The sequence below is a fragment of the Notolabrus celidotus genome, chromosome 18 (genome assembly GCF_009762535.1).
Source record: "Notolabrus celidotus isolate fNotCel1 chromosome 18, fNotCel1.pri, whole genome shotgun sequence".
Lineage (NCBI taxonomy): Eukaryota > Metazoa > Chordata > Actinopteri > Labriformes > Labridae > Notolabrus > Notolabrus celidotus.
This window is the reverse complement of record NC_048289.1, coordinates 13410185-13435606: the sequence shown is the minus strand read 5'-3', so window position 1 is coordinate 13435606 and position 25422 is coordinate 13410185. Positions and strand designations below refer to the sequence as shown.

General features: G+C 41.1%; 1 protein-coding gene across 2 annotated transcripts in view; it reads left to right on the top strand.

Moving 5' to 3' along the window:
* The window catches only part of rhbdl1 (rhomboid, veinlet-like 1 (Drosophila)), a 57468-nt gene that overhangs the window by 5361 nt on the left and 26685 nt on the right, over window positions 1-25422 (top strand). For both annotated transcript variants that reach the window (XM_034707558.1, XM_034707557.1), the window contains exons 2-5: window positions 5354-5511; window positions 16969-17194; window positions 18538-18686; window positions 18847-18959. In XM_034707558.1, the coding sequence (XP_034563449.1) occupies window positions 5354-5511; window positions 16969-17194; window positions 18538-18686; window positions 18847-18959 (646 nt within the window). The remainder of the gene's footprint in view (window positions 1-5353; window positions 5512-16968; window positions 17195-18537; window positions 18687-18846; window positions 18960-25422) is intronic.

The following is a 25422-nucleotide window of genomic DNA, read 5'->3' as shown; positions in this document are numbered from 1 at the left end:
GTGACGTTTGATAAATAACTAAACAAAATGTTTGGACAGTGCACATTTTATCTACTCTGAATTTGGTCAAATCTATGCATTGGACTACTCCAAACCAAAGACTTATGGGTGTAATCACCTGGCTGTGTTAAACACTTGATTCTGATTGGTCAAAACCACAAAACCACATCACCTCTGCTTGTTGACACTTTGGCAAAATCTTTAGTGTAAATCTGTAAACAACATGGAGGCTATTTTCAACATTACTTTAAATTTATTTAAAGAGTACAAAGTGTAAGATTTTTGGTTGATGGTTGACCAGTCCCCAGCAAAGAAAAGAAGAGGAGAGAAAGAAAACAGTGCTGAAGCAAGGAGGGAGGTTAACAGAGTTTAAAAGTTATGGAGCTGAAGTCCTTCACCAGGTGCTTCAGACAGATGAATCACTTCAAAAAGCCCCAAAAAAGGCACCGACAAGTGGGCTAATAAGACTATAGTGTTGCCATGGACACCTTACCAACTGTGGAATCTGAGGTACTATTTTTAGCTAAATAAATAAGCCTGATTTTAATGAAGTCATCATTAAATCAATATTTTGTGTCAACTTATCTATTTCTTTAGTTAGAAGTGGGGTAATGAGCAGGATGATGGATAGTTAACGGGTTGTTGCGCTTTGCGTTGGGTCCTGCTCACCCAAGTGGCAACCTCCGGTCTCAAACTATGAAGCCCATGCGGAAATGTTAGGAAATGCAATTCATCGAGAATCTGCTTGAGGCTGGCTGCAGAAACACCGGAAACCACAAAGACACCAATTCAAAAAAGACGATCTTTGCAGCATTAATAAACATGTTTACAGCCTGGTTCAAAAAACGGCTTGGCTCTACGTAGCTAATTTCTCTATCGGCACACACTGTACGGGGGTGAATTTTTTTTACCGCGACGGTTCAGAAGATATTAAGATTAGAGTTTTTGCCCAAATAAGGACATGACTGACTTGACTCCCAGACAGGAACACATAGCGGTTGGCTAGGAGGCTCAAACCCCGCCTCTTTATGCCACACTCTTTTGGACGAGTTTAGCATTTCCAATATGGCTGCAGCCGTCGATTGGCTTCAAAACAGCGCTCAGGAACAGATGGGTGACGTCAAGGATACTATATTCATTATATATACAATCTATGTGCTCACCTTGTCGGGATTCCAAACCGCAGTAACAGCCCGATCACAATACATTGTCCCTTATATAACTGCTGCAGCAGTTAACCAATCAAATGGCTCATTAAAGAAGAACAGCTGCAGCTACCAATGAAATGAAATGAATGAAACCGTCAGACTAGTCATTTTTAAGTTTCACATCAATCACATAATAAAAATGTGGAAGGAGAGAAAGATAGAAATAAAAGCAGACAGTAGTGTTAATAACATTAAGCAAACGATCACAAATAAAACAGAACAAATACAAACTAGAACAACCAACATGGACCCAGTCAAACATATAGAGATCACATGTGCAAGATTCCTTAGATTCGGGGCTAAAACAGCAAAAAAGCAGTCACCTTTACTTTCATGATTCAGTGGTGGCTGAGAGGTAGTGTTATGGTGAAGGGGGTTAGAAGCTCAGAAATATGAAACAGGAGCTAAGCTATGAAGTGCTTTAAACTAATTAATAGAATCTCAAAATCAACTCTGAATTTTCACTGGCAGCCAGTGAAGTGACACGATTGGAGAGATGAGGGATCCTTGTTAAAAGTCTGGCTGCAACATTTTGTGCAAGTTGAAGTTTTGTGAAAGCAGATTGACTGAGGCAGGTGAAAAGTGAGTTACAAAAAACAAGCTGAGAGAAAATGAATGAATGAATGATACACTCTAAATCTGCAGCAGATGAAAATTATCTTATTTTTGTAATGTTTTGGAGCTGGAAAAAACAGGATTGGACAATTGTTTTAACATGAACATCAAATGTCCAATGTGATTTTTTTTTCCAACATATTACATATATATCCAAAATGTATAACTTCAATAGATTTTTGGTCACTACCTTAAAGGTTTTAAGCCTGAATACCCAGCCCTCCTGGTCATTGGTAGGAGAGACAACAGGTTTGACTGAAGTTCTGTCAACATTTTCTGCCTCTAGTATGTCTGGGTTTTTTACTGGAAGGTTTCCTCTTGAGCCCCTGTGGGACTGATAAGTCAGTCACGGGCTAGGGTCACCTGGAGTCACTGGGCTGAAGGTAATAGAGGTCCTGTGGGTTAACACTGAGATCATTTCCCTGCAGTCAACATTCCTCCCCTTTTCTCCCTCATCGTCCTCCTCAAAACTGTGTATACATTCTCCTCATGTACGGTGTCCAACTCCCTCAGATGCCCCTGTGCTCTTCACACAACCCCCTTCCATCAATGATCTCCAGCCCTGCCTCCCTACACATCCACACCTTGCCTCCGTCTTTTAACCATCATACTCTTCCCTCATTGGTCCCTTTTCATCCATCAGCATTCTATTTTTGCATCAGCTCTGTACCCTTTCCATTCTTTCATCCCTCTTTTACCCTTCACCCCTTTTGTGTCCTCTCCATCGCCAATACGTTGGGGTAAAAAAGGGAGGGGAACGCAAGAAAAGGGATGACACACAAGCGACCAGTAACCATGGTAACACATGCAGCTTGTCAAAGTGTCGCCCTCACCAGTGTTGGATCGCTTCAATAACTGCCTCCCTCTCAGTGCCTTTTCCCTACTTCTTCCAGCCTGTCCTCCCTCTTCTTCTCCCCCCCTTGCACGTCACCCGCCTGCCCAGGAGAAAAAAATACTCCTCATGCCAACTCTCATTCATTTGAGGGTTCGTCATCTTGCTAATTGATAACCCTAATTGGCTACAAGAACCAATCCTCCACCCCCATGTATCCTCTACAGACAGTGTCCCTTGTGCAATGTTCTTCCTGAATAAGGTCAGGACTACAGAAGGAATAGTATCCGTGCAGTGCGACAGCTCAGCGTCAACACCACATACAGTTTCTCTCTGTGTGTTTGCCGCCACTGTATGTGTAGTGATGTGCTGACATATGGAGGCTGACAGTAATCAGACGTCCCCAGTGCCGCTCTCTGTTCCCCCTGTCAGCCGGGCTGAGCCAGGAGCACATTAGAATCTGATCTATCTCCCCCGTCTATGGCAAGTGAACGCAGAGCACTGGAGTGTGTCACAGCCCGCCTTATAGGAAAGAGAAGAAGAGGACTCATTGCTGGGTTATGCAGAGAAATAACAGACAGTGGTGAAGCATTTTATTCTCTGTGCGTCCTTGTTTCATTTCTGTTTCCTCTCCGGCTGCCTCTGTTCTCCTTGCCTCTCATTTCCTACCTTCTCCTCCTTCCACTGCTCCATTTTTTTTTTCATTTCATCTGTTTCATCAGCTGAATGAAAACCCTCCTCCCACTTCCCATTTTCCAACTTTTGCCTCTCTGCTGTCATTATTTTGCTTTCTTACCACCCCTTTATTCCCCACGTCATTCTAGTACCTTAAATACGTAAAACATCCATTTCTTTACCATTTTGCTCAGAAAGCCTCAAGGGGGGAACAGAGCTGGGGTTTTAACAAACGTCCATGGTACACACAGTTAAAGGGATTATCTAAAAATAGATTTGGGTATTTCTTTCCCCATCTTGGTTCTTTTTTTTTTTTTGTCACGAATCCAGTTTCATGTGCATTGAGTAAATAGACAATGCCATGGTGTGGTACATAAAGTGCTCTAAAAGTATCATAACTCACAAAATCACTTTAATATGTCAAACCAGCAGTGGAAAAACACTTGTTCTGAGTCAAGCATCATCAAAACTAACCCATTAGTGCCTGCTTCTACTGTGCTCTCCCAGGTGAATAATGCAAGTTTTCATGGGAATGAAAAGAAGAATAAATGGAAACATAGGGATGCTCGTGTTTGGCTTAATGACTGTAAAAAAAACCATAAGGGGGGTAGCAAAGCACATAGAGTAAAATTGTTAAGAGGAGATACACATACACGCCCACTCTTACACTGCTGGATTTATCTCCTTTGCTCCTTAGCAGAGCAGCAGAGCTTTAAGCTTTGAGCTTCCTGCAGAACAGACTGACACGGCGCAGCAGACTCTAATGCCGCTCTCCTCATGCAGCAGATGAAACGCCTTTGTCTCACCATGTCAGAGCATGCCAGGTCCAGACTAATGCAGCCTAGTCGGAGGTTTCTACTCTTGGACTCATGACCCGCGCAACGATGATCCAGCACGACTGACTCCAGACTGACGCAACATCTGAAAGCGCTGCTCCTCCCCAGGGCAACAAGAAGCTGTTGGTTTACTATCTGCAACCTAATGAGGCCGTGTTAGCATTCAGGAAACGGTAAAATGAGAGGCAGTGAGGGGCTCTTCCCATGTGGTCTTTTTGTACTGCTGTAGTTTGTCCTCAGGCCTATTTTCACAAACACAATTAGATCTACTAAGGGGAGCTGGCATGAGGAATTAGAGCTTGATTTCAGAGCAATCAAATGCATTTAAGAGGAGAAGGTAGAGGAAGAAAAATCTAGTAAGTGGGTGAAGCTGCCGCCCCCCAAAAGAACCCAGATTACTTTAACCAAGCAGAGATACACACCCTATACTTTACAAGCCATTTTTAACCGGGTGCTATTTCAGACAACTGCACTCAGCCTTTTTTTATGACGCTCTCCTGCTTAAATCAATTACGAGGAGCAGCAGTGGCATACAGACATCAGCAGTAATAACCCACGGGGCTGCGGGGCTCAGTGAGTGAGTGGTGATTATAAAGACCACACTGACTTCAAGCTGCAAATGTGACCAGGGACGGACGCACATGGTCAAAGGAAGCATCCACTCCAGACACCAAGAGTGAAAAGTCGTCCTCATTTAAAGCTGAGGGTCTTCTTGTGTTTGTGTTTGTGTGTTTATAATGTGTGTTGGAAACTGCAGGTCTGCGCAGTTATTAGACGACATGCCCGCCAGTCTTCTCTCGCTTCAAACACCATCCTGCTGTTTGCTTGACAGACCTGCTCCTTTAATGAGGTTGAATGAGGCTTTTTTCAAAGACAATTATGGAGGCAAACACAGCTCAATTAATGCTGGTGTGACTGTCTGAGCTTCTGCCTTCTTCTCTGTACTCTCATTCGTCTTTATGAGCATCCTTGTGTGTGTGTTGTGTGTTTGTGTGTATGTCTCAGCTGTCCATCCTTACTGTTGCATTCTCCCTCAGGGCAAGCTGACACTTCATCTCCGCAGCGATGCTAATTGAAAAATCAGGATGCATAACAGAAACATCATGTTCGATATGACTCTTATCAGCATGCAGATTTCTTTTTTAATCACCAGTGTCTGAGTTGGCTGATTTTTTTTTTATTTCCAGCTGGACCCAGAGAACACCGGTTTCATTCCCAGTGGAGAACTCACCAGCTTGGTGGAGCACCATGAGCTGCAGTTGGACCCATCCAAGCTGGACATGCTGTTAGCCCTGGTCCAGAGCAATGAAGAGGGACAGGTGTGCTACCAGGAGCTCATCGAGTTGTAAGTGCGCCTTGAGGTACTTGCATTCTGAAGGCTGTAAGGTCCTGCAGCAGAGACACAAATTTCCACACATGCACCACCTACCACTGGATTTCAGAAAAGGTTACAGAATTGATTCAGACGGAGCCGGCGAGTTCTGCTATGCTGAAAATTGACTTGAGCATTCAGGTTGTTGTCCTGCAAAAAAGGAGGATCAATCTTTCCAGTTAATGTGTCAGTAAATCCACACACTTAACCTCACAAGCTGTGTGCAGTAACTACTAGAAAACACCCACGCCAAGCTGATGGAGGCACAACATTACAGAAGCATATTTCTTCTGTCTTGACTGTTATTTTGAAACCCAATTATATTCTGAGGAATTAACATATAGAATAGTCTAACAGCAGCAAAGTGATATAATTTATACACCCGAGTATTGATATATTCTTTTAACTACAGCTGCAAAAACTCTGAGGCGTTTTTTTTTCTCCTTTGCTTCAGTTTTGAATAGATGCTTAGTCTCTTCATTCTCTTCCTCCTCACTCAACTGTTTTTCCAATAGAGCTCCTTTTAGAAATTCATTCATGAACACCTGCCTTGGCTCCTGGCACTATAACAAGTATAAGCACCAAGATTAATTCAGCGCAATGCAATTCCTGGCAAATTTTCACGTCCTTAGCTCATTTCCACCTACCTTGCTTTCTGTCTCTGTTTATCTGTCTCTATGTCTTTATTTCCCCCACTTGCTTTGTGCTGCTCATGGTTTGTAATGACGGCCACATGAGGCTACTTAATTTGGAGCACGTCTCAATGTGGAGTTGCTGCTCCCTCAGTGCAGCCTTACCTTTACAAGGGATGTAAGAAAATACAGACACTCAAGTATAAAGATGTTTTGTGAAACTGCAAAAGCATAATCATTTCCTACTTGATAACTTATGTGCAAATATTTTATTTTTATTTTGCTCATGCTGCACAAAAAGAAGTGTTATGGTGTTGAATGTTACAGGGCCTGTAATGAATACAAATGTAGGTCTTGCTGTTTTAACTACATAGAAAAGCAATTTGATTTCTCATAGATGAATGCAAGTGATTCTGGGTACTTTACACTGAAACAGTACTCCTTGAGGAAAATTTAAAAGCCCTTGCATACATTATGTATAGGATAAGGGACCCTCTAGAAAATGAGATGGTACATCTCAACGGGTCTATCCTAATAAATAGACAAATGTAAAATATATAGCATGTAGGTTGTGAAAGCAGAACCGAACCCAACAGGGTAATCATAATCCTATCTTGTCTCAATCTTAAAGGAGTCTTCTGCTTAACAACCTGCTGTGCAGTATCCCATTTCTGATATGGCTGCTTACTGAATACATCAATATTTTAACCTAATACTACAACCCCAATTCCATAAGGCGTTGGGAATAGATTTAGATGGTTTGCAAATCAAATAAACCTAAATCATTCATTGTTTTTTTTAAAAACATAATCTCATTTTAATTTTTTTGCCAGCAACATGTTTAAAAAAAGTTGGGACAGGAACAACAAAGCACTTGAAAAGTTGTATATGCTAAAAAAGAAGAAACACTTCCCAACTAGTTGCATTAATTTGTATAGTTAAGTAACATGGTTAGGTGTAAAAAGGCATTCCAGAGAGGTTGAGTTAATCAGAGGTAATGATGGGAAGAGGTTCATCACTCTGTGAGAGACTGCGTTAACAATTAGTTCAACTATTTTAGAGAAAAGTTCCTTTACAGATTTCATCGTCTACAGTACATGATGTCATTAAACGATTCAGAGAATCTAGACAAATCTCTGTACAAAAAGGACAAAGCCATTTACTAAAGGCTGGCTGGCAGTGATCTCCAGTCCTTCAGTCGGAACTGCATTAAATAGACATGACTCTGTAGTGGAAGTCACTGAATGGGCTCAAAATAATTTACAAAACCATTGTGTGTGTGAACCCTATGGTGTGAACACATGTTGATGCTGTATCCACAAATGCAGGTTAAAATTGTTCTCTACTGAGAGGGAACCATGTATAAACATGATCCAGAGTCTATTTAAGATGGACTGAGGCAAAGTACAAAACTGTCCTGTAATCTGATGAATCAAAATTGAATCAAATTTGAGGCTTTTTGTTTTAAATCATGGACTCTGCATCCTCGGCTCTAGAGAAGAAAGGGACCCCCCTCCCCTCATAAAACTAAAGAAATGTGATATGTTGTCTTTGCACTATTTTCAATCAAATATATGGTTTAAATGATTTGCAAAAGGTCTCTTTATATTGACATTTTACACAATATTACAACTTTGGAATTGACTTTGTACTTTGAGCTCTTTTCATATGTTTCATTGTAATGTGAGCTCAATATATATCCAGTCCTAACCCCTGTATCCATACCAATACACAGCCTTTACATTCTGAAACATCCACCTTCTTTCTTGGCAGGGTGCAGCTACTTCCCACCTCCATTTTAGAAGTGTTATATTTTCTTTGATCCATCTTATTCCAGGACATTCACATTTTCAACTCTCATCATCCTCAAGCTACAGTATGTACCATTACCCCCTCCTCCTTTGAACCTGCCTCCTTGAACTTTCAGATATCTTTCATTCCACACTCCTCGTGAGCATATGTTAGGTGGGAGGGAAAAAAACCCTGCCTTGCCTTTGACAGCATGAGGGAGACACTTAAATTACCCATCAGGCAAATGCAAATTGCCTTCGATTAGCCCAGCATTGCTAGTAGCAGGCAGTAATCTAAGGTAATTTGAAAACGCCTAGCCTCACACAGATATCGACTCCAGGTCTGATTTGAAAGATTTGTCTGATACACACACGTGAATGTACGCAAAACATACCCACACTGATCTGTTGTTGCATGCATACAATTTGCATATATATACAAACACTTTCAGCACTGTTATTATAATTAATGCAGCCACCCACTTCCTCTCTGTCTGTCTCAGTACTCCTCTCTCCTTGATGTACACACACACACAGTCTCCAACGCAGACAGACTCTCATTCATACACATGAGGGCTGCCGGTACAGATTTGCTGACTAATTTAGAAGATATTCCACTGTGTATCTGGCCTCCCATGATGCGTGAGCTGTCTGTAGCAAGCTCCAGGCTGCCACTGGAAAAGTGCCGCATGTAGTAGCATGACATTTTCATCCACAACACCATCCAATGCCTGCAGCTTTTTCTCACTCCTCTTTTGTCCTTCTCTCTGCTGCTCCTTGACTTTTATAATTTCGCCTGAGTCGTCTTCTTTAACTTTATTAAGGCTGCTTTTTGTTGGACCTAGTTTTCTTTTGCATCTCAGGCAGGTTTATTTGTGAAGCTCAACAGCAACAGATGACCGCCATGTTTTGATTTGGAAAGTTCAGAGCTGCCATTATATCACAGACACCGCCTCTGGTCTGGTACTTGTATTGATTTGTGGTCTGGTCTTATTGGAAGATCTAACTCCCCTGCAAAGCATTAAAATGGACAAACCAATGTGCCAAATGTGTGTTTGCACTGTTCCATGGCTTTTTGCAAAGCTTCCAGCCCACAAGCTGCTGCTATTTCTCTCAGTTGTGTCTCTAAACAGGTTTCACAACATTTCTCTGATTTGTTGTTCTGCATCTCCTCAGCACAGCCGTGAATCCGCGACTGCTTCTCCCGACCCTAGTGGGTGTAAATGTTTGAATCACACCGCCAGGCAACAGCTTCTCTGGTGTCTGAGCATGTGTGTTATGTGTGTGTGTGTGTGTGTGTGTGAAAGTATGCCAGTGTGCAGTACAAGACTGTGTCTGACATCGTTTTTTGCTCACCAATCTTTCATGCAGGGCGATCTTAGCCTGAAGAACTCCATCAGTTCAGACCAGTGGGTTGAATAAGTAAGCTCTGCTAAAACCTCTCCAGAGAGAACTGTACACACACACACACACCACACAACACACACACCACGCACACACACACACACACACACACACACTGACACTGACACACACACGCATACACATACATCACTCAGTATGCAGTTGTACAATGTCTCTTACTACTTTTCCTCAAAATTCCACCGGCAAGAAAACTAGAGCACATTATACCCCACAGTGACACATTTCCACATAATTACACACAGACATTCTGTCAACACAGAAGCTGAGAGACACCTGAAGTGTCAAAGTTTCCACTCTGAGGGGTTTATTGGGGATGTTTCTGTGCAAGACAAGCTTGTGTTTGTGTTTAAGGGTTAAACTGGGACATCTGAAGGCGTGGACACATAAGATATTCCTATGTGTGTATCGAGGTTTTCAAAGAGACTCCTTGCTCTCATCCACCAGCTGTGGAACTGAAGAAGTGTGTCATTGTTTTCCTTCGGGGTTGGTAATTTGGCTAATGTTCGACGAGATCCAAATGGCTGCCACGGTTAATTACACGGGTGGAGGGTGTATTTCAGAGATTATGGCAGGGGGGTTTCTTTGTTCGGGTTGGAAGATTTAAGTCTTTTTTTTTGTGCCTCATTTTTTACCCTTCTGCTGGGTGCACGTACAGTTTGTGTTCCCTTCGGGGGTCTAGTAAGAGAAACTTATATAATATTGTTCTGAGGTTCTGCTTTAGATAGGCTGAGACTTTAGTCACATCTGCTGTAGTGTTCCAAGAAAGAGCACTTACAGAGCAGGAATGAACTTCAGTTACACTCTAAGTCAAGAGACACTCTGCAAGTTGTTGACACACAGGGTTTTTAAAGTTTTCAAGTCATTCTAAGTCACATTAAGCTCCCAGAGTGCTTCTCTCTCCAGGGACACAGACGTTACCTATCAACATCACATCCCACACCAAACTCCAGTCAAAGGCTCTCTGTTTTAGACAGCTTCTCAGCTAAAGTGATGCACTCTTCTTAAGTGTCCTGGAGTGAAGGTTTGTTTTTTTTTCTTCCACGACTTTTAGCACCACAATGATTAACCATGAAGGGAGGCAGGCGGCGGAGGCAAAACTGCAGCTGGGAAAAAAAGGTGGACTCATATTTAAAAGGATTTGGGAGAGAAAGAACACAAGTATCTGGGTCAGGGTAGAATAAGGCTGAAATATGTGGTGATTTAGACTATGCTGTGAGAGATAGCACAAGTGTGTGTGTGAGTGAGTGTGCAAGGAAGAGGAGCATACTGGTCTTCTGATTAACACAGATTAGATAGTACATGAGTGTACTGACACTGTTAGTTTGTTGGCAGTGAATCACAATGTAAGCTTGATTAATTAGTGCATTCATACACAGTGGCTATCGTCCAATGATAATATATACCTCTGTTGTCGCTAGTGATTAGCAATGATTTCCATCCAATACATCCTTTTCCATGGGTTTTCTCTTTTTACAGACCAATCAGCAACTTGATAAGAAACCACGTGTTCAGGGCAAACACATAGCTGAATTCATGGACATGTTTACAAAGTAAGAAACGTAATTTCTTGATTTGTTACCTCCCCTGGTTAGTGCCTTGTTTATCGGGAGTCTCAGTTTCACTGTAAATAGTGAGTTGTATAGAACAGGGAGTGTGGGTCGGGGCCCCCTGGGGGGTCCGCAGGACACAAATAGGGGGTTGTGAGATGTCTTCCAGAATTTAATTTAATTTTTTTAAGTTATCTAAAATAGTACATTTTACCCATTATAGTTAAAAAATATAGTCAAAATAGTCACTGAATAAAACCTTGAAAACAGAAAATGTAATGAGTTTTCTGCCTTTCTTTGTTGTCAGATGACTCCTAAGTTTAGGGTAAGTGACCAGTGAATTATCAAAAGCATCGGGAGCAGTAGGTTAATTCATAACAGCACAGGAAACACAGACACATGCTCATATAGGTAAGTTAAATTTCTGCAGACCAGCTGAATGAAGCCACATTAAATCACTTTGAGGGACAGTCGGGGTTGCAAGTCTTTGGCATCTATATTTTGGGGGTCGAGGGCTGAAAGTTTGGGAACCCCTGGTATAGAGGCTTCAGTCTGGCATACGTAAGTGGTTTTTTTGTTTATTTTGGGGGATATATACCTTTTTGAGGGGACAGGACTCATTAAAGAGCATAAATCTGGGAGAGCAAGTGGGGAATGACATGCGGCAAAGGCCGATGGCCAGATAATAACTTACAAAAGTACTTCAGAGTTTAGGCAATCTATAGGCTGATTGGCAGGCTAATTGGCTTTAGCAATTTACATTCAGATATCTGTTTATATTGAAAATAAATTGTCATCAGATTCCCTCCAATAAGAAATGGGATGCCATCAGGTTGTCTGATTGTGACCTGCTTGCTTTTGCTCTCTTCATGTACTATTTTTTCTGCATACATCAAAACCTGCTGATTTGTAATTGGTCACAAATCAGACCACACACCAAAATCAGAGCACCTCTCGGACCAAACTCTGGTCCTGAGTATATAAATTCTCAATTTTTATGTAGAATCTTAATTAAGAGATGAATCATGTATCAATGAACAACCTTTGAACCACGATTTTTAATTATTACTAATGAGCAATGATCTGTGAGATATTGACCATGTGCTGCTGCTAATTAATCCATCAAGGGACAATTGAGAGCAGCATGTACAGTGAGGCAACATGCAGCTACAGGAGGAGGATGGTACCTTGCTGCTTGATACACACACACACACACACACACACACACACACACACACACACACACACACACACACACACACACACACACACACACACACACACACACACAAACACAAAAAAAAAAAACCACACTGCTGTCAGCTGTCTTTAAAGGGGAATATTATCTTTGTCTTTGTGCTCTTAGCTTCAGCATCAATAATTCCCTGGAACGACATTGCTTCGTCAGGGAACTTCCACAGTTTCTGAAGCAAAAGTCATAGGTTTTTCCCCCGTCTTTCATCATTTTAGTGATACCTTCCTCCGCCGCTATTCCCTCTACTTCAAATTTTGCAGCTCATGTGTGCATTATTGTGTATTCACAGTCTCTCTCCTGTCCATCACTTCAAAGGTTGCTAATGCCCATTTTAGGCGGCAGAATTCCTGCATTCAGAGGAGGCGAGGCAGAGTGACAGCTAGGCTTAGCCGTGTCTCCTGGGAATGAATTTTCACACAGTAGTCTGAGTAAACAGGAGAGAATACTGTGCATGTTGTAGGCTGGAGAGGTAGTAGGTGTTACTGAGCCAAACACGGATGAAATAGGGTCAGGCACAGCTGCTTTACTTCAAGAGGGAAGCCGATAGAGGAAGAACACACAATTATATTTAAATTCCTAATCTTCATTTATTCCATTTCCTTTTTTATTGTTTTTTTTTTTTTTATATTGTGAATTCAGTTATATGAAAATATTCAGAATTAGAAATGAGATATTTCACCTTTACTATTCAATGTGGTCATGATAGTAAAATTTTGACTTTGATACGAAAACCAAGTTTAGACCTGCAATAATAAAAATACTTACAAATTACATTTTCCATTGGAGAGATCTGGGCGTCTGTCACTGAGGTGCTTGTGAGGCATGAAGTGTTTCGCCCTTGCACATGCTGTATTGAAGAACATTTTGCATACAGGTTTGGACACATCAGTGGGTTCACCATCAGTGTCATCTCTGTTGGCTGATTTGCCTTCCTTGTTGATATTGCTGCCTGGCAGAGAAGCACATAATATCATTTCATTCTCTGAGTTTGGATAATGCCACTTTGTGTCACTTACACCACACAGCCCCATTTGACAAACAATATTAATATCACTATACTAATGATATTAGTAGATAGATTAGATAGAATAGATATAGATAGAATAGATAGATAGATAGATAGAATAGATAGATAGATAGATAGATAGATAGATAGATAGATAGATAGATAGATAGATAGAATCTTTATTTGTCCTTAATAAGTAAATTTGTTGTCACCATCTGTACAAAAAATACACATCACCCCACATATATACACACTGACCTGGACACATATGAACACACAGGAACATTACATGGGTTTTTGTGTAGGCAGTGCTATGGCCGACGGACAAGCTTCTGGCCAAACCGGGCTCGCCTACAGGAAAGGGATCTGTATCTGTGACCAATAGGAGTAGTGTGAAGACTGAGTAGAAGGGGTGTTGGGGGTCCAGTGTTACAGTGAGTGCTCTGCGTATAATGGCTCTGTTGTTGAGGTCAGACAGGTTGGGTGTGGGGAGGCGAATGATTTTTAGTGATGATTAGTAATAAAATACTATTACCAAAGAGTAATAAGAAAGTGTCAAAACTTCTGTATAGCATGCAGCACAAGTTCATCTGCAGCCCCTAGAATCTGTGAGTTGATCTCACCCATGCAGGCATCTCACCCTCCCGTCTTTATCCCCTGCCTCTTCCTTCTAATGTCCCTCCTCTCCTCCTCTTCTTCACACCCTGCCTCAAGTATAGCATAATTGCATTTTCCAGACTGATTTCCATACTAAATATGAATCCCCCTCCATCTGCAGCAGAGCCAGCAGCCCTAGCTAAACATCGTTCTGGTTATCACCGTGCAACAGGCCCTCCGACACTCACTGTACAGCCACCAGTGTTAGAATTACCCACAGTTAGGCTACTTAAAACTTCCTGCTCTGCTCATTTCCCCAAAAAAGACTAGCAATTTTGTATTTTTCTGAATGGAAAACAGAGCTATCTGTTCTTTATCTTCATTATTTTCTTGTGTACAGTCTTTTTCCTGCAGTATATTTAGCTCATTAGCTTTTATAGCTATTGACCGACCATTTCCTTCACTTTACCCCTTGCTGTGTCTTCATATAATGAGTCTACAAGCAGCAGGACCTGGATAATGAATCATGAGTAGTGTACTCTAATGGTGGGTTGAACTGCCTACAGGCCCCCTGTTGAGGTTTCAGCTCACTTGATATGGAGCTGTCAATTGTCTCAGGCTCCAATTGTGAGAGCTATACATTGGGGCTGCTGTTGTAGATCATACTGTTAACAAACAGCAGCTGCTCTCCCTCTCCTCCTGGAAACTCATTTTGATAGGTATCACATTATACATGTACTTGGATTTGGAGATAATTGCCTGGTATCAGCCATCTGTGTAGCATGCAGGCTTGGTGCTTGGAAGGAAACACAGACATTGACTCTGAAGGAATCCTTGTTGTGAGTTGCTGGTCAGTCACTATTTTCAAATGGCTAGAAGTACAGCCAGTAAAAGACCCCTCTGTGTTGTCCTTTGCTCACAGCTCTCTGCCTTGCCTGTCAAATAGCAGCATAAGGATAGTTTTCATCCTAAGCCGCTATTAAAGAACTTATCAAGAGTTGGTCCCGCTGGCCTGCGGGGGTCTGCAGAGCTCCTGCTCGCTAAGCAAACCTGTAGTCCGTGATAACACACTCCAACATGTACACACACTTTCCTTAATTCAATGCAGCAGTTCCTCTGAACATAGATTTGCTTTTCAAGGTAGAAACACTTCAACAGCTCCTTTTGTTATGATGACTGAGCTGCAATCAACCCTGCCGGCAGGCATGCTAACGCAAACAAAAGCACTTATACATTATTTAAGTTTCTTATCAGCTGTGAATATGCATCAGCTGCTCTGTCATTTCTCTTGTGGCGTTCAAGTGATCACCAGTTGTTTATATATGTTTCATAGCTTTGATGATAATATTGCAACTGCTGCTGAGAAAAAACAGCACTCATTGCAGCTTCATTATGGATTCAGTACTGTTTTACCTCCTCATTTGCATTAGCTAGAGTAAATGACTGTGAAACCATCTGCTTAATGCTTTCTGGCATCCATCTTTTACCACCGTGTCACGCATATTGGACAGCAAAGCCTGTCAGAGTGTTCACTAAACAAAATAAAAGCTGTTAGAAGTTGCTGATAAACCTTTTTTTGGAGTTACAGTTCTCAGTCATTTCATGTTTCTTAGATCACTGAATATGTGATTTTCATTTGTTAACAAATGAAAAACAAAACTAACAAACTAAAGGTAAAACATGTCACAAGCTTTGAATCAGTGTATTAAGCATGAATAGCTAAAGTGAACCTTCATTGTTTGTTGAAGCATCTGCGCTGTGTCTGGACAACTGAGTGTAGCACCCTGTCTACCTGACTCTTTTACCATAATATCACATGAACACACACACATCATGCTGTTCTTTATGAAAGAGTGAAAATATTTGCATGTTAGCAGCTTATCTATAGGATGCAAAGTCACACTGATGAGCTTCTCTCCGATTACCTGAGACAAAGATTTCCTCTTTACTGCTGTTTGATTCACATAGCCTGGAACGTTGTGGATTTAATTGTTATGGTGAAACATTCAGCAGCAGGCGATGATGATGTCCTCACATTGGTAGGGTGTCCTTCAGCTGCTGCTGAAAAAAGAAAGACAGATTAAAGCGGGCAAGCTGACTTTTAAAGTCACAGTTGCTCAGATACATTTTCTCCTCTACTCCCAAAGCTAAAGACATTATAGGGAATATATTTCATGGGCTCTTTTGTTGTAAGGTAGATCGAGACATTGATAACTATCATATCTTTCCGTCCCTTGAAAGTAGTTTTTACAGAGTTCCTGCAGATCCTTAGAAAATCTTAAAAATTCTTAACTTAGATTTTTAAAATGCAAGGTCATACAGTGTATTAAAAGTCTTATTTTGTCTTGTGAGAGAACTTAAATGGACTGAAATCTATGCTGTCTACTAAGCGTTATATGAATTTTTTATTGTTCTTTTTGTATATCTGCTTGTTCACATGACAACTCACAGCATTTATGGCATTAACTGTCTGATAATGTGCATTTTGACCAAGAGTTCCGGGGTCTTTTAGCCCCCAGAACTACTTTCCCCGGAACTAAAAGGTTCCTGTGCCCCCATTTTTGTCTGCGTTTCGACCACTGGCTGAAGTCCTGGGTATATTGTGCAAATCAGGCCAATGACATATGGAGGAAAATTTTGTATTAAATAATATTTTGAAATCTTAATAAAAAACTAAACTAGTATGCATTCCTAGGAACTCCCTCTGTGTTTCAACAACTGTGTAAACTCCACAAACACTGTTACGTTCAACCAAAAGGCCCAAGACCTTTGAAAAGTACTACCCCCAGAGCAGGGGCTTTTCAGGGGGAGATTAACTACCCCTAAACTAAATTTAGACCCTGGTTCCTCCGGTCAAAACGCACGTAGTTCAGGGGTAGAGTCCCTAGTTCTGGTGTAAAGTTCCTGCGGTGGAAAAACACCTTTAGGTAGTTCAAATGTTGTTCAAAGTTCAAGGAAATATGACTTCAGGATGAACAATACAGGAAAGGTCACTTGCAGGAAATGGGAACAGCTTTTCCATGTGTGATATATGTTAGATACAGTATGCCAATCCTGTTTGCTTTTTGGTCTACTGTGCAAAAATGGTGTTCTTTTTTCTTTGCTTGGTAAAAGTGTAGAATTAGATTTAAAAACGTGTGCAGCAACACTGACTTCAATGTTTTTGAATTGTTCCTCAGATGAGCAGTAAGCGCTCCAGCAGTTTCAGACGAGCCATTGCCAATGGCCGCCGCACGCTGCAGAGGGAGATCCTGCTGGACGAGACGGGGCTGGGTCTGTACAAACGCTTTGTCCGCTATGTGGCCTATGAGATCCTGCCCTGTGAGACAGACAGACGCTGGTACTTCCACCAGAACCGCCTGTGTCCCCCACCTGTGTTCATCGCCATCGTCACCATTGTTCAGGTGAGATTCATGCTGCGGCTGTGAAGGTCAAAAAACAAAAGGATATGAGGGAAACTGCACAAGATTTCACAAAGCGCAACAATTTATCATAAAACACAAGAATCATTTTGCAGTAAAATGAAGGAAAACACAAGACACTACAAAAATATTCACAAAATACAACACATAGAATTACACTTTGTACAACACATTCATTTTTCACATAGCATCAAAATATTCTTAAAGCATTGTTTTATCTGATTTAAAAGTGCATTTCAGGTAACACAAAACATAAAAACAATATAATTTCACAATTTTGATGGATCACTGTGATCTATCAAAAGACATTAAAATCACAAAACAGCATGTTAATAAATAATTAAATGATTTTTTTTAATGAAAACAACATATCACAAAACACAACATTTAAATACATTAAAAAAAATTAACTTTTTCTGCTTTGAGAATCTAGTCTTTAGTTTATTCTGCTATTTCCTGGTCTTATAACACATATTTCTGAATGTTGTACTTGGATTTGTTCTGCTAACCTCTCACACTGACTCTAGACGGATCTGTTGGCTCAGTCTGTTGTCTTTCCGACCCCCTGAAAAGATGTTTCTGCCTTTGTTCACACATTTCCACTGCGAGCTCCATGTGAGCTGGTAGCCACTTTTAGGAGGTCAGAGGCTTAGGGGGTGCATTTAAAGCCATTCGTCTGAGCTGAACCTCTCCGCCACCCTGCATGCAGCAATTTCTTTTTCAAACACTGTATTAGAACTTTGAAACCAGGTCAGTGAGCACCCTGGCCACCACATGGGCGCTAAATGACCTATTATGCTTATGAAAAAGAGAGAACAACCAACACAAATGCCCTCACAGACCAATGGTGAATGGTTGGGGATAAAGCCCCAAAAATAAGCTACAGCCCGTTAACAAAACTTCAACCTTTTCGCCTGAAATCATCATAATTCTACAGAATGAAAGCCAAGTGCTCTCATAATGCCTCCAAATGGCAGTGAATGGTCTGTAATGACAATGAGGGAGTGATAATAATGGCTCACATCCATTTCAATTCACAGAGACAATGAGTCATTTATTCTATGAAAAGAAATTAATGGAATTGAACCAGATGTGGCGTTTTTCTTTCTGCAGGCAGTAATTGTCTCCACAAGTCTAATAAGCATCAGCTGAGGAAACAGAAAGAGAAGAAAACGTCACACATCTTTTACACAGCACAATGGGTTTTGTTTTGTAGCATAATTTCCAGCTTTGTACCCGTAGTCTGCAGAGAGAGCCTGCAACGGGGACGTCAGCAGGATGTGACAGTGTGTGTGTGTGTGTGCGTGTGTGTGTGTGTGTTGCAGATTATCGTGTTCATGTGCTACGGCATCATGCTGAACAAGTGGGTACTGCAGACCTATCAGCCGGACTTCATGAAGAGCCCCTTGGTCTACCATCCCGGTCACCGAGCACAAGTGTGGCGCTTCTTCAGCTACATGTTCATGCACGTTGGGTACGTTCAAGAATCTAATTCTACTACATGTTGACTTCTGCAGGATTGTGGTTTTTAAAAACCCAGTTTGTTTGATGCAGATAATGCATTTTTTTCTAGGGGTGTAAGAAAAGTCAAATACTATCAATTGAGTTTTGTTCTTTCTCTCCTCCCTTCTCAGTTTAGAGCAGCTGGGGTTCAACGCTTTACTGCAGCTAATGATTGGTGTTCCTTTAGAGATGGTCCATGGCATCTTACGAATAAGTCTGCTCTACATGGCAGGAGTGCTGGCCGGTGAGTGTCTTTTGAAAACAGGTTTGTCACTGTGTTTACCAGCAACACTGACTGGTTTCCACTGAACCCTTTTAACAAGACTCAACCATCGATATAACAAGATGGCCAACGTGTCTTCACTTACAAAAGTGATGACGAATATCCGTCCTGATGGGTGCTGGCATCTTGTGCCAGTGAAGTCATTTGGAGCTAGAGCTTGCGGATACACTTACAGCCAGACAAAACATTTGTCAACAGAGCTGTGAGTAATGGCGTTATTATTTTTAAAACTCAAACCCAACCTGCCAGAAAAGTCAACCCTCAGATATGAATTAACATGATAATACTTAACTCTAAAGACTGAAACCATGTTTGAGAAAAAATTATGTGGCTTGTATTTTGATTTTAAAGTTTAACCCATATCCCATCTGTTAATATAGACGAGGTGGGCTGTATGACCTATACTGCAGCCAGTCATTGGATGGTGCTCCGTATGTTTTGGCCTAACAGGAGCTGTAATGAAACAAAGGTAGATAACACAAGGAAATTGTCATGGGAGTTTTGGATAACTGCAGTGCATTATGAGAAGGGCTCTACTTTAAAAAAAGGGGCATTGCCCTTTAGGTGTGTGTGTGTGTTTGTTTGCAGTATATCTGATGTTTTTTTATTTTGTTTCACTATTGTTGGCGAAGTCTGTTACACACACACACTTTGTTTTGTTGTGCTACCCTTATCATTTGTTATGTCCAAGTCTTTGTAGTGCATTTCAATATTTGTCTTATAGCTCATTCTCCTTCGATGACCCTGAATAAGTAACAATCTTGTCATCACGCTGATGCCCATATGTGACCCGTTTGATAGCATTAACAAATCTGACCCTGCTGGTGGCCCGGACCTTTGAAAAGATCCAAGTCACCCAACCGAAAGCAGCAGAGTGACTCACTGCGCCCTGAGGTCGAGCTGCAGCACTCAAGTCATTGTTGATGAGAAACCTCATTAACTTTCATCCTTGTCCTCAGCCAGTTTGGAGATTGGAAATTTTAAATCCAAACTGATGGCTTGAAGTGGTTTCTCACTGCAGTTTTTTTTGCTGTTGATGCATATTTTTGGAACTCATATCAACGCTCCAGCATAAACCTCTCCTTCCCTTTCATCTTTACTGTGGACAATTACTGTCCTGGATCTCATAATTCTCCTGCTAAATGTTTCTGATACCAGTCAAGCCTGATTTATATTGAGTTATATTCATCTGTTTGTAGTAGCACCATCTTCTGCCTTCTTTTCATGTAACTACAAATTCTGCATTTTCCTTCTCATATCTTCTCCCCACATAGAATAATAAAATGGAGCGAAAGCAGCAGAAATCCCTTTGTGCTTCATACAAATCCAACACAGTGAACACATACTTGCATGCACACCCACTCTTATAACTCATAAATTATTGTAGCTTTGATTTATTTTTGCAATGATGACATAGAGGGAGTGAGCAAGGGAGCACAGGACTTGGGGGAGAAAAAGGGGTAGAGAAGTACAGGTTTTCTCTCTAGGGAGTAAGACCTAAGTGCAGTTTGAGATGCTGCTGGAGATTCAAGCTGCAGCTTGTAGAGGAGAAAGTAAGAAAACATGGTCATATTTTTGGCCCCCTGAGTCCAGAGTGAAACTGCATTCATTACAACTTTAATACTCAAGTTTCATCATGGTGATTAAAACTGAATTTGTGTAATACAAGTTATATATAGATATAATCAGTTACAGGTCAAATCGATGAGTAATAGAGGGAGAAATCAGCTGACTTCAGTAAATAGTGAAGAAGAGTTGAGCCCTCTCATGGTCACAACATGATGAATGGCTTTCGGGAGCACAATAACTCCACCTCCTGATTCTGGAGGTGAAATTGGAGCTGTGCTCTTTGGATTCATTTGAAAAGAGATCCATTAGAAAGCAGCTGGAGAAGTTCACCCAGACTTTATGTGGGTAATTCTGTGTGTGTTTGGACTTTTTGAGGAGTCAGTGAGGGTTAATAACAGTTTTCCAGGGTTAATGACAACAGGCAAGTCCGCTCAGAGGGGAGTAGAAAAACCATGCTACATCCTTCAGTAAGAGGACAGATCAGGCTGGGCTTAAATACTGCAGGAGGTTTTTTAAAAGACATAAGACGTTGATGTTGTTGTAATTTGACATCTGGGACTGCTAGTGCATTGAGAGATGTTTGATCTGATGAATGCTAAAAGTTAATTTAATATTGCGATACTCCTCAAAATGTCTTTTACGTCAAAATGTGTCATTTTACGCAGTATTTTTTACTTTAAAGATTTGATTAAAAGTCTTTTGATTTATCTGATTCAATGTACTTGAAAAAATACAAATTTGGGAAATAATTGTATTCTGAACTTCCACCACTGACGTAGCGGTAATTTCACTATGATGTATAGTTTCATGGCTGTTTGTCACACGCTACAAAAGCAAACCAGACCATCAGCGACAAGATTGCCAATTTCTATATTGTGATTATAAATGCTCTTTACTTACAGCATGCCATCAATGATTTTTTTTTCTTGTTGACAGCTAAAGGCTAATTTATACTTCTGCGTCGCCCCTACGCAGCAGGGGCTGACATTAGCACCACATACTTGGTGCGTTGGTGTGTCCGTGTTTGTTTGCAGTATATCTGATGTTTTTTTATTTTGTTTCACTATTGTTGGCGCAGTCTGTTACACACACACACTTTGTTTTGTTGTGCTACCCTTATCATTTGTTATGTCCAAGTCTTTGCGTTTGTCACGCGCAGCAATTCTCTGCCGAACGCTTGAGGGCAGTGCGGTCTCCCTGATGGCCTGTCGCCTGCTTCCGGCCCCGCTACGATCTCTGTTTACTTTTCCACAGCGATTCAGAGTGTGTTATGTTAATCTACAGCTGATACATGTTGCTGTTTATCATACAGTCATGATTACATGGAGAATAGAGGGGTGGAGATGAAATACATGGCCGATGAGCTGGGATCCGGGAAGTGATATAAATGCGAGAAACACAATGCAGCCGAGCGGACCAATCGTAGGGTTTGCAGTCCGCGTCGATTCTACGGGTATTAACATTTTGCAAGATGTGCACGTCAGCTACGTACGTAGGCCCCTGCGTAGGTACGGGAGCTACGCGGACCCCCAGCATAGGCTACGCAGTCGATTCGACGCAGAAGTATGAATCAGCCTTAAGATTCACGGTGAGAGATACATTTTTCTGCCCCAAAAACCAAACATTCCTCACAGTAGCTTTAAAATCCGTCAGTATGTGAATTAATCTCTAGAAACCAAAATATTTTAAAACTATCAGTGACATTGCTGTGAAAGTGGGTACATAAAAGGGGTGCTGGTGGCCTAGCGGTCTAAGTGCCCCACCTATAGAGGCCACAGCCCTTGTCGCAGAGGTCACCGGTTCGAGTCCTGATTGGTCGACCATTTGCTGCATGTCTTCCCCCATTCTCTACTCCCCACATTTCCTGTCAATGAAGGCAAAAAAGCCCCAACACATAACTTTAAAGAATAAAAAAAAATGGGTGCACAATATTCCTTGAAGCCTTTCTTTCATCACTGACAAAAGATTGACTTTAATGAAACTTACTTAATCATCTCTATATCTGTGAGAATGATTGTCATGAAATTTTGCACATACTTTTATGTCCACCTGAGGATGATTTGTAAAAATTGTCCATGTTTAACATCAGTGTTAACACTGTCTCTGTCCTGGCTCCAATTCTTGATGTGTGTAATACAGCATCACAAGGATGGCTGTTGCCTGACAGTCTTGTTGTTTCATTGTCTCTTTTTGTCTGTGGTTGTTCTAACTGGTGTTAAAATGTAAACATACTGTAGGTGGTTTGTGTAATAGGTCACAGATTTTATTATATGTTAAAGTGCGGTCTTTTGGTGTCACTGCGTTGCAGTTAACAAAGGATGATGAATCAGTGGAACGCTGCAAAAACATTTATGTAGCTTTTTCCAGCCAACCAATTTCTTCTCTCACTGATCTACAGAATGTGGTGTGTTTGTGTGAGTGTGTGTGTGTGTGTTTTGTCTGTGTGTGTGTGTGTGTGTGTGTGTGTGTGTGTGGTGTGTGTGTGTGTGTGTGTGTGTGTGTGTGTGTGTGTGTGTGTGTGTGTGCGCATGTGCAGGCTTTGGTTCTACATCTTTCTGTAACCCTACTATCTCTTGTGGATGTAAGTTATTGCCCTGTGCTTTAGATCACTTTGTTAAATTCTTTCTCCCCTCCTTCCCTGTTTGGTTGCCTATGGCTGTCTCATGTTTATATTCAGTCCTTTTTCAGCTCATGAGTTCAATCATGTCAGCTGTTTGCTATCAGCTCTCACATGCATGTTGCTTGTTATTTTTGTGCGGCGGTGGAGCTTTCAGGTTGTAGCCAAACTCAGTGGGTGCATTTATGCAGGGATGTGCTGCAGGTGTTGTGCCTTTATGTTTGTGCCTTAACAAACTGCATGAAATTCTGAACCCTGGGGCTTAAATACAAAGCCAAAAGAAAGAGTTGTATTCCTTTTGAAGGTGCTTCAAATTCTGTGAAAGTATAAAACTGATCCCATAGGCATACATACATGAACACAAGACTTATAAATTATATAAATCAGCTTCACAATACCCACGATTTCAATCTGACCCAGGTTACACGGTGTTATGAACACATCTGTAAACCTTGAAAACAGCCTCATTAGTGCCCACTGGGCTTGTTTTTCAGTGCACTGAATAGAAAGTATGACATTGCACATCGTGTCCTCGGATCAGTGCTGACAAAAGGAGCAATTCTGTAATTATTTTCTGACAGCACTTTTCAGACCACCAAGGTCCTCGTCCTCGCTCACTTTGCATCCACTTGGTATAATTTTCCTGGGACTGCTGTAAGAGAAGTAAACAGGAGCTGTGCTTTTATGAGCAGTCAGAATTTCAGACCATAATGATGAGAGGAATGTCATATATTAAGTCATATTCAACATTTTAGCCCATCTCCACTTTCAATAACGATGGCAGAGCTTTCTTTTATCCACTCTCCTCTCCTGGGTGTCTCTCCCTCGAGCTAAAAGCTCCGATATGTGCTTTGGGACATCAACAGGTGCCAGAACACCTTGTTTTTCCCTCAGAGCCCTGTGTGAGCCTCAGAGTGTGTACCCCCTTGTGAAACTTAGACAATCCAAATCTTAAAGCACCTTCTTGTGACAGGGTGCTTCAGTTTGCTGTCACATCATGTGGTGCTGCTATCAGTGCGTCAGTGTAAGGTGGTGCTGACATACTGTAAGATGATGCCTGTCAAACTTAACTCCACAGCGTTCCATGTGACAGTACAAAGACCTGAGGTAAATCTTTGGATCAGACCTTTTTCACTGAAATGTCAACAGATACAGTCTGTGTGATTCATATTTTTGGATGTAGAGTGAAAGTTGTGCCAGAGCATGAGAGAAATGTGATTATTGCTCAGTTAGGGAAAACAAATGTCACTGTGAGTCTTACGTCCTTTGTATGGCTGCTCAGTGTCTCCAATTCTATCTTTTCTGTTCGCTGTTGTAGGAAAATAGTCCTTCTTTCAAATGTCTTTATAGCATCTCTCTTGTTTGATTATTTATTTCCTTTTATTTTAATAGGGACACAAGCACATACTTAGAATATCCTCTGAGCCAAATCATAGCATTTCATTAGCTGTTCATGTCTCCAGATGGGAATTAATAAAAAAACAAATATGAGCAGGGTGCAATAAAAAATGCAATAAAAACACAATAAAATACAAATTCAAAATTTCAAAATAGACTACATAATAGAAGACTGGAACGATGGTTAAAGTAATGACCCAAATCATGTAATCATAAAACACTTCTAGGGGCCATCAGGCTTAATGAGCATGCTCACTTTTGAGACTCGACTCACACTTTGGTTCTAATTATGGCTTTAATTGATGTTTCCTCTCATTATTGATTAATCTGACAACTTTCCTCTTGTTTAAGCTGAAAATGACTCATTTTATTCATTTTTCAAAATCATATTTGTTGCTGTTTATTTTTTAGTTGATCATCCAAACTGCCTATTACAGTTGCTGTGTTGCTAACATTTTCTTAGGAGCGTTGGTTTTGCTCAGTGGTTAAACAGAGGCTATAGTCTGTGAAGCAGATGGACCAGGCTAAAATCTAACCTGCCGCCCTTTGCCGTATGTCATTCCCCACTCCCTCTTCCTAGTTTCTTACTCTATCCGCCAACCTGTCCTTCCAGTATCGGCATGGAAAGCCAAAAAAATAATTTAATTTCCTAAATTAAAATGATAAAGTTCCTGTGAGGATTTTTTTTGCTGGTTATGAAACAGACTGAAATTAATACAGATACCTCTTAATGGCTTATAGTGGCAAATAAGGAAAAGATTGGCTATTTTTTCAGGATTATTTTAATGTCTGAAAGTGCGGCTGGGTTGTAGGTGTCAAACAAAAGGGTTCACAGCATGC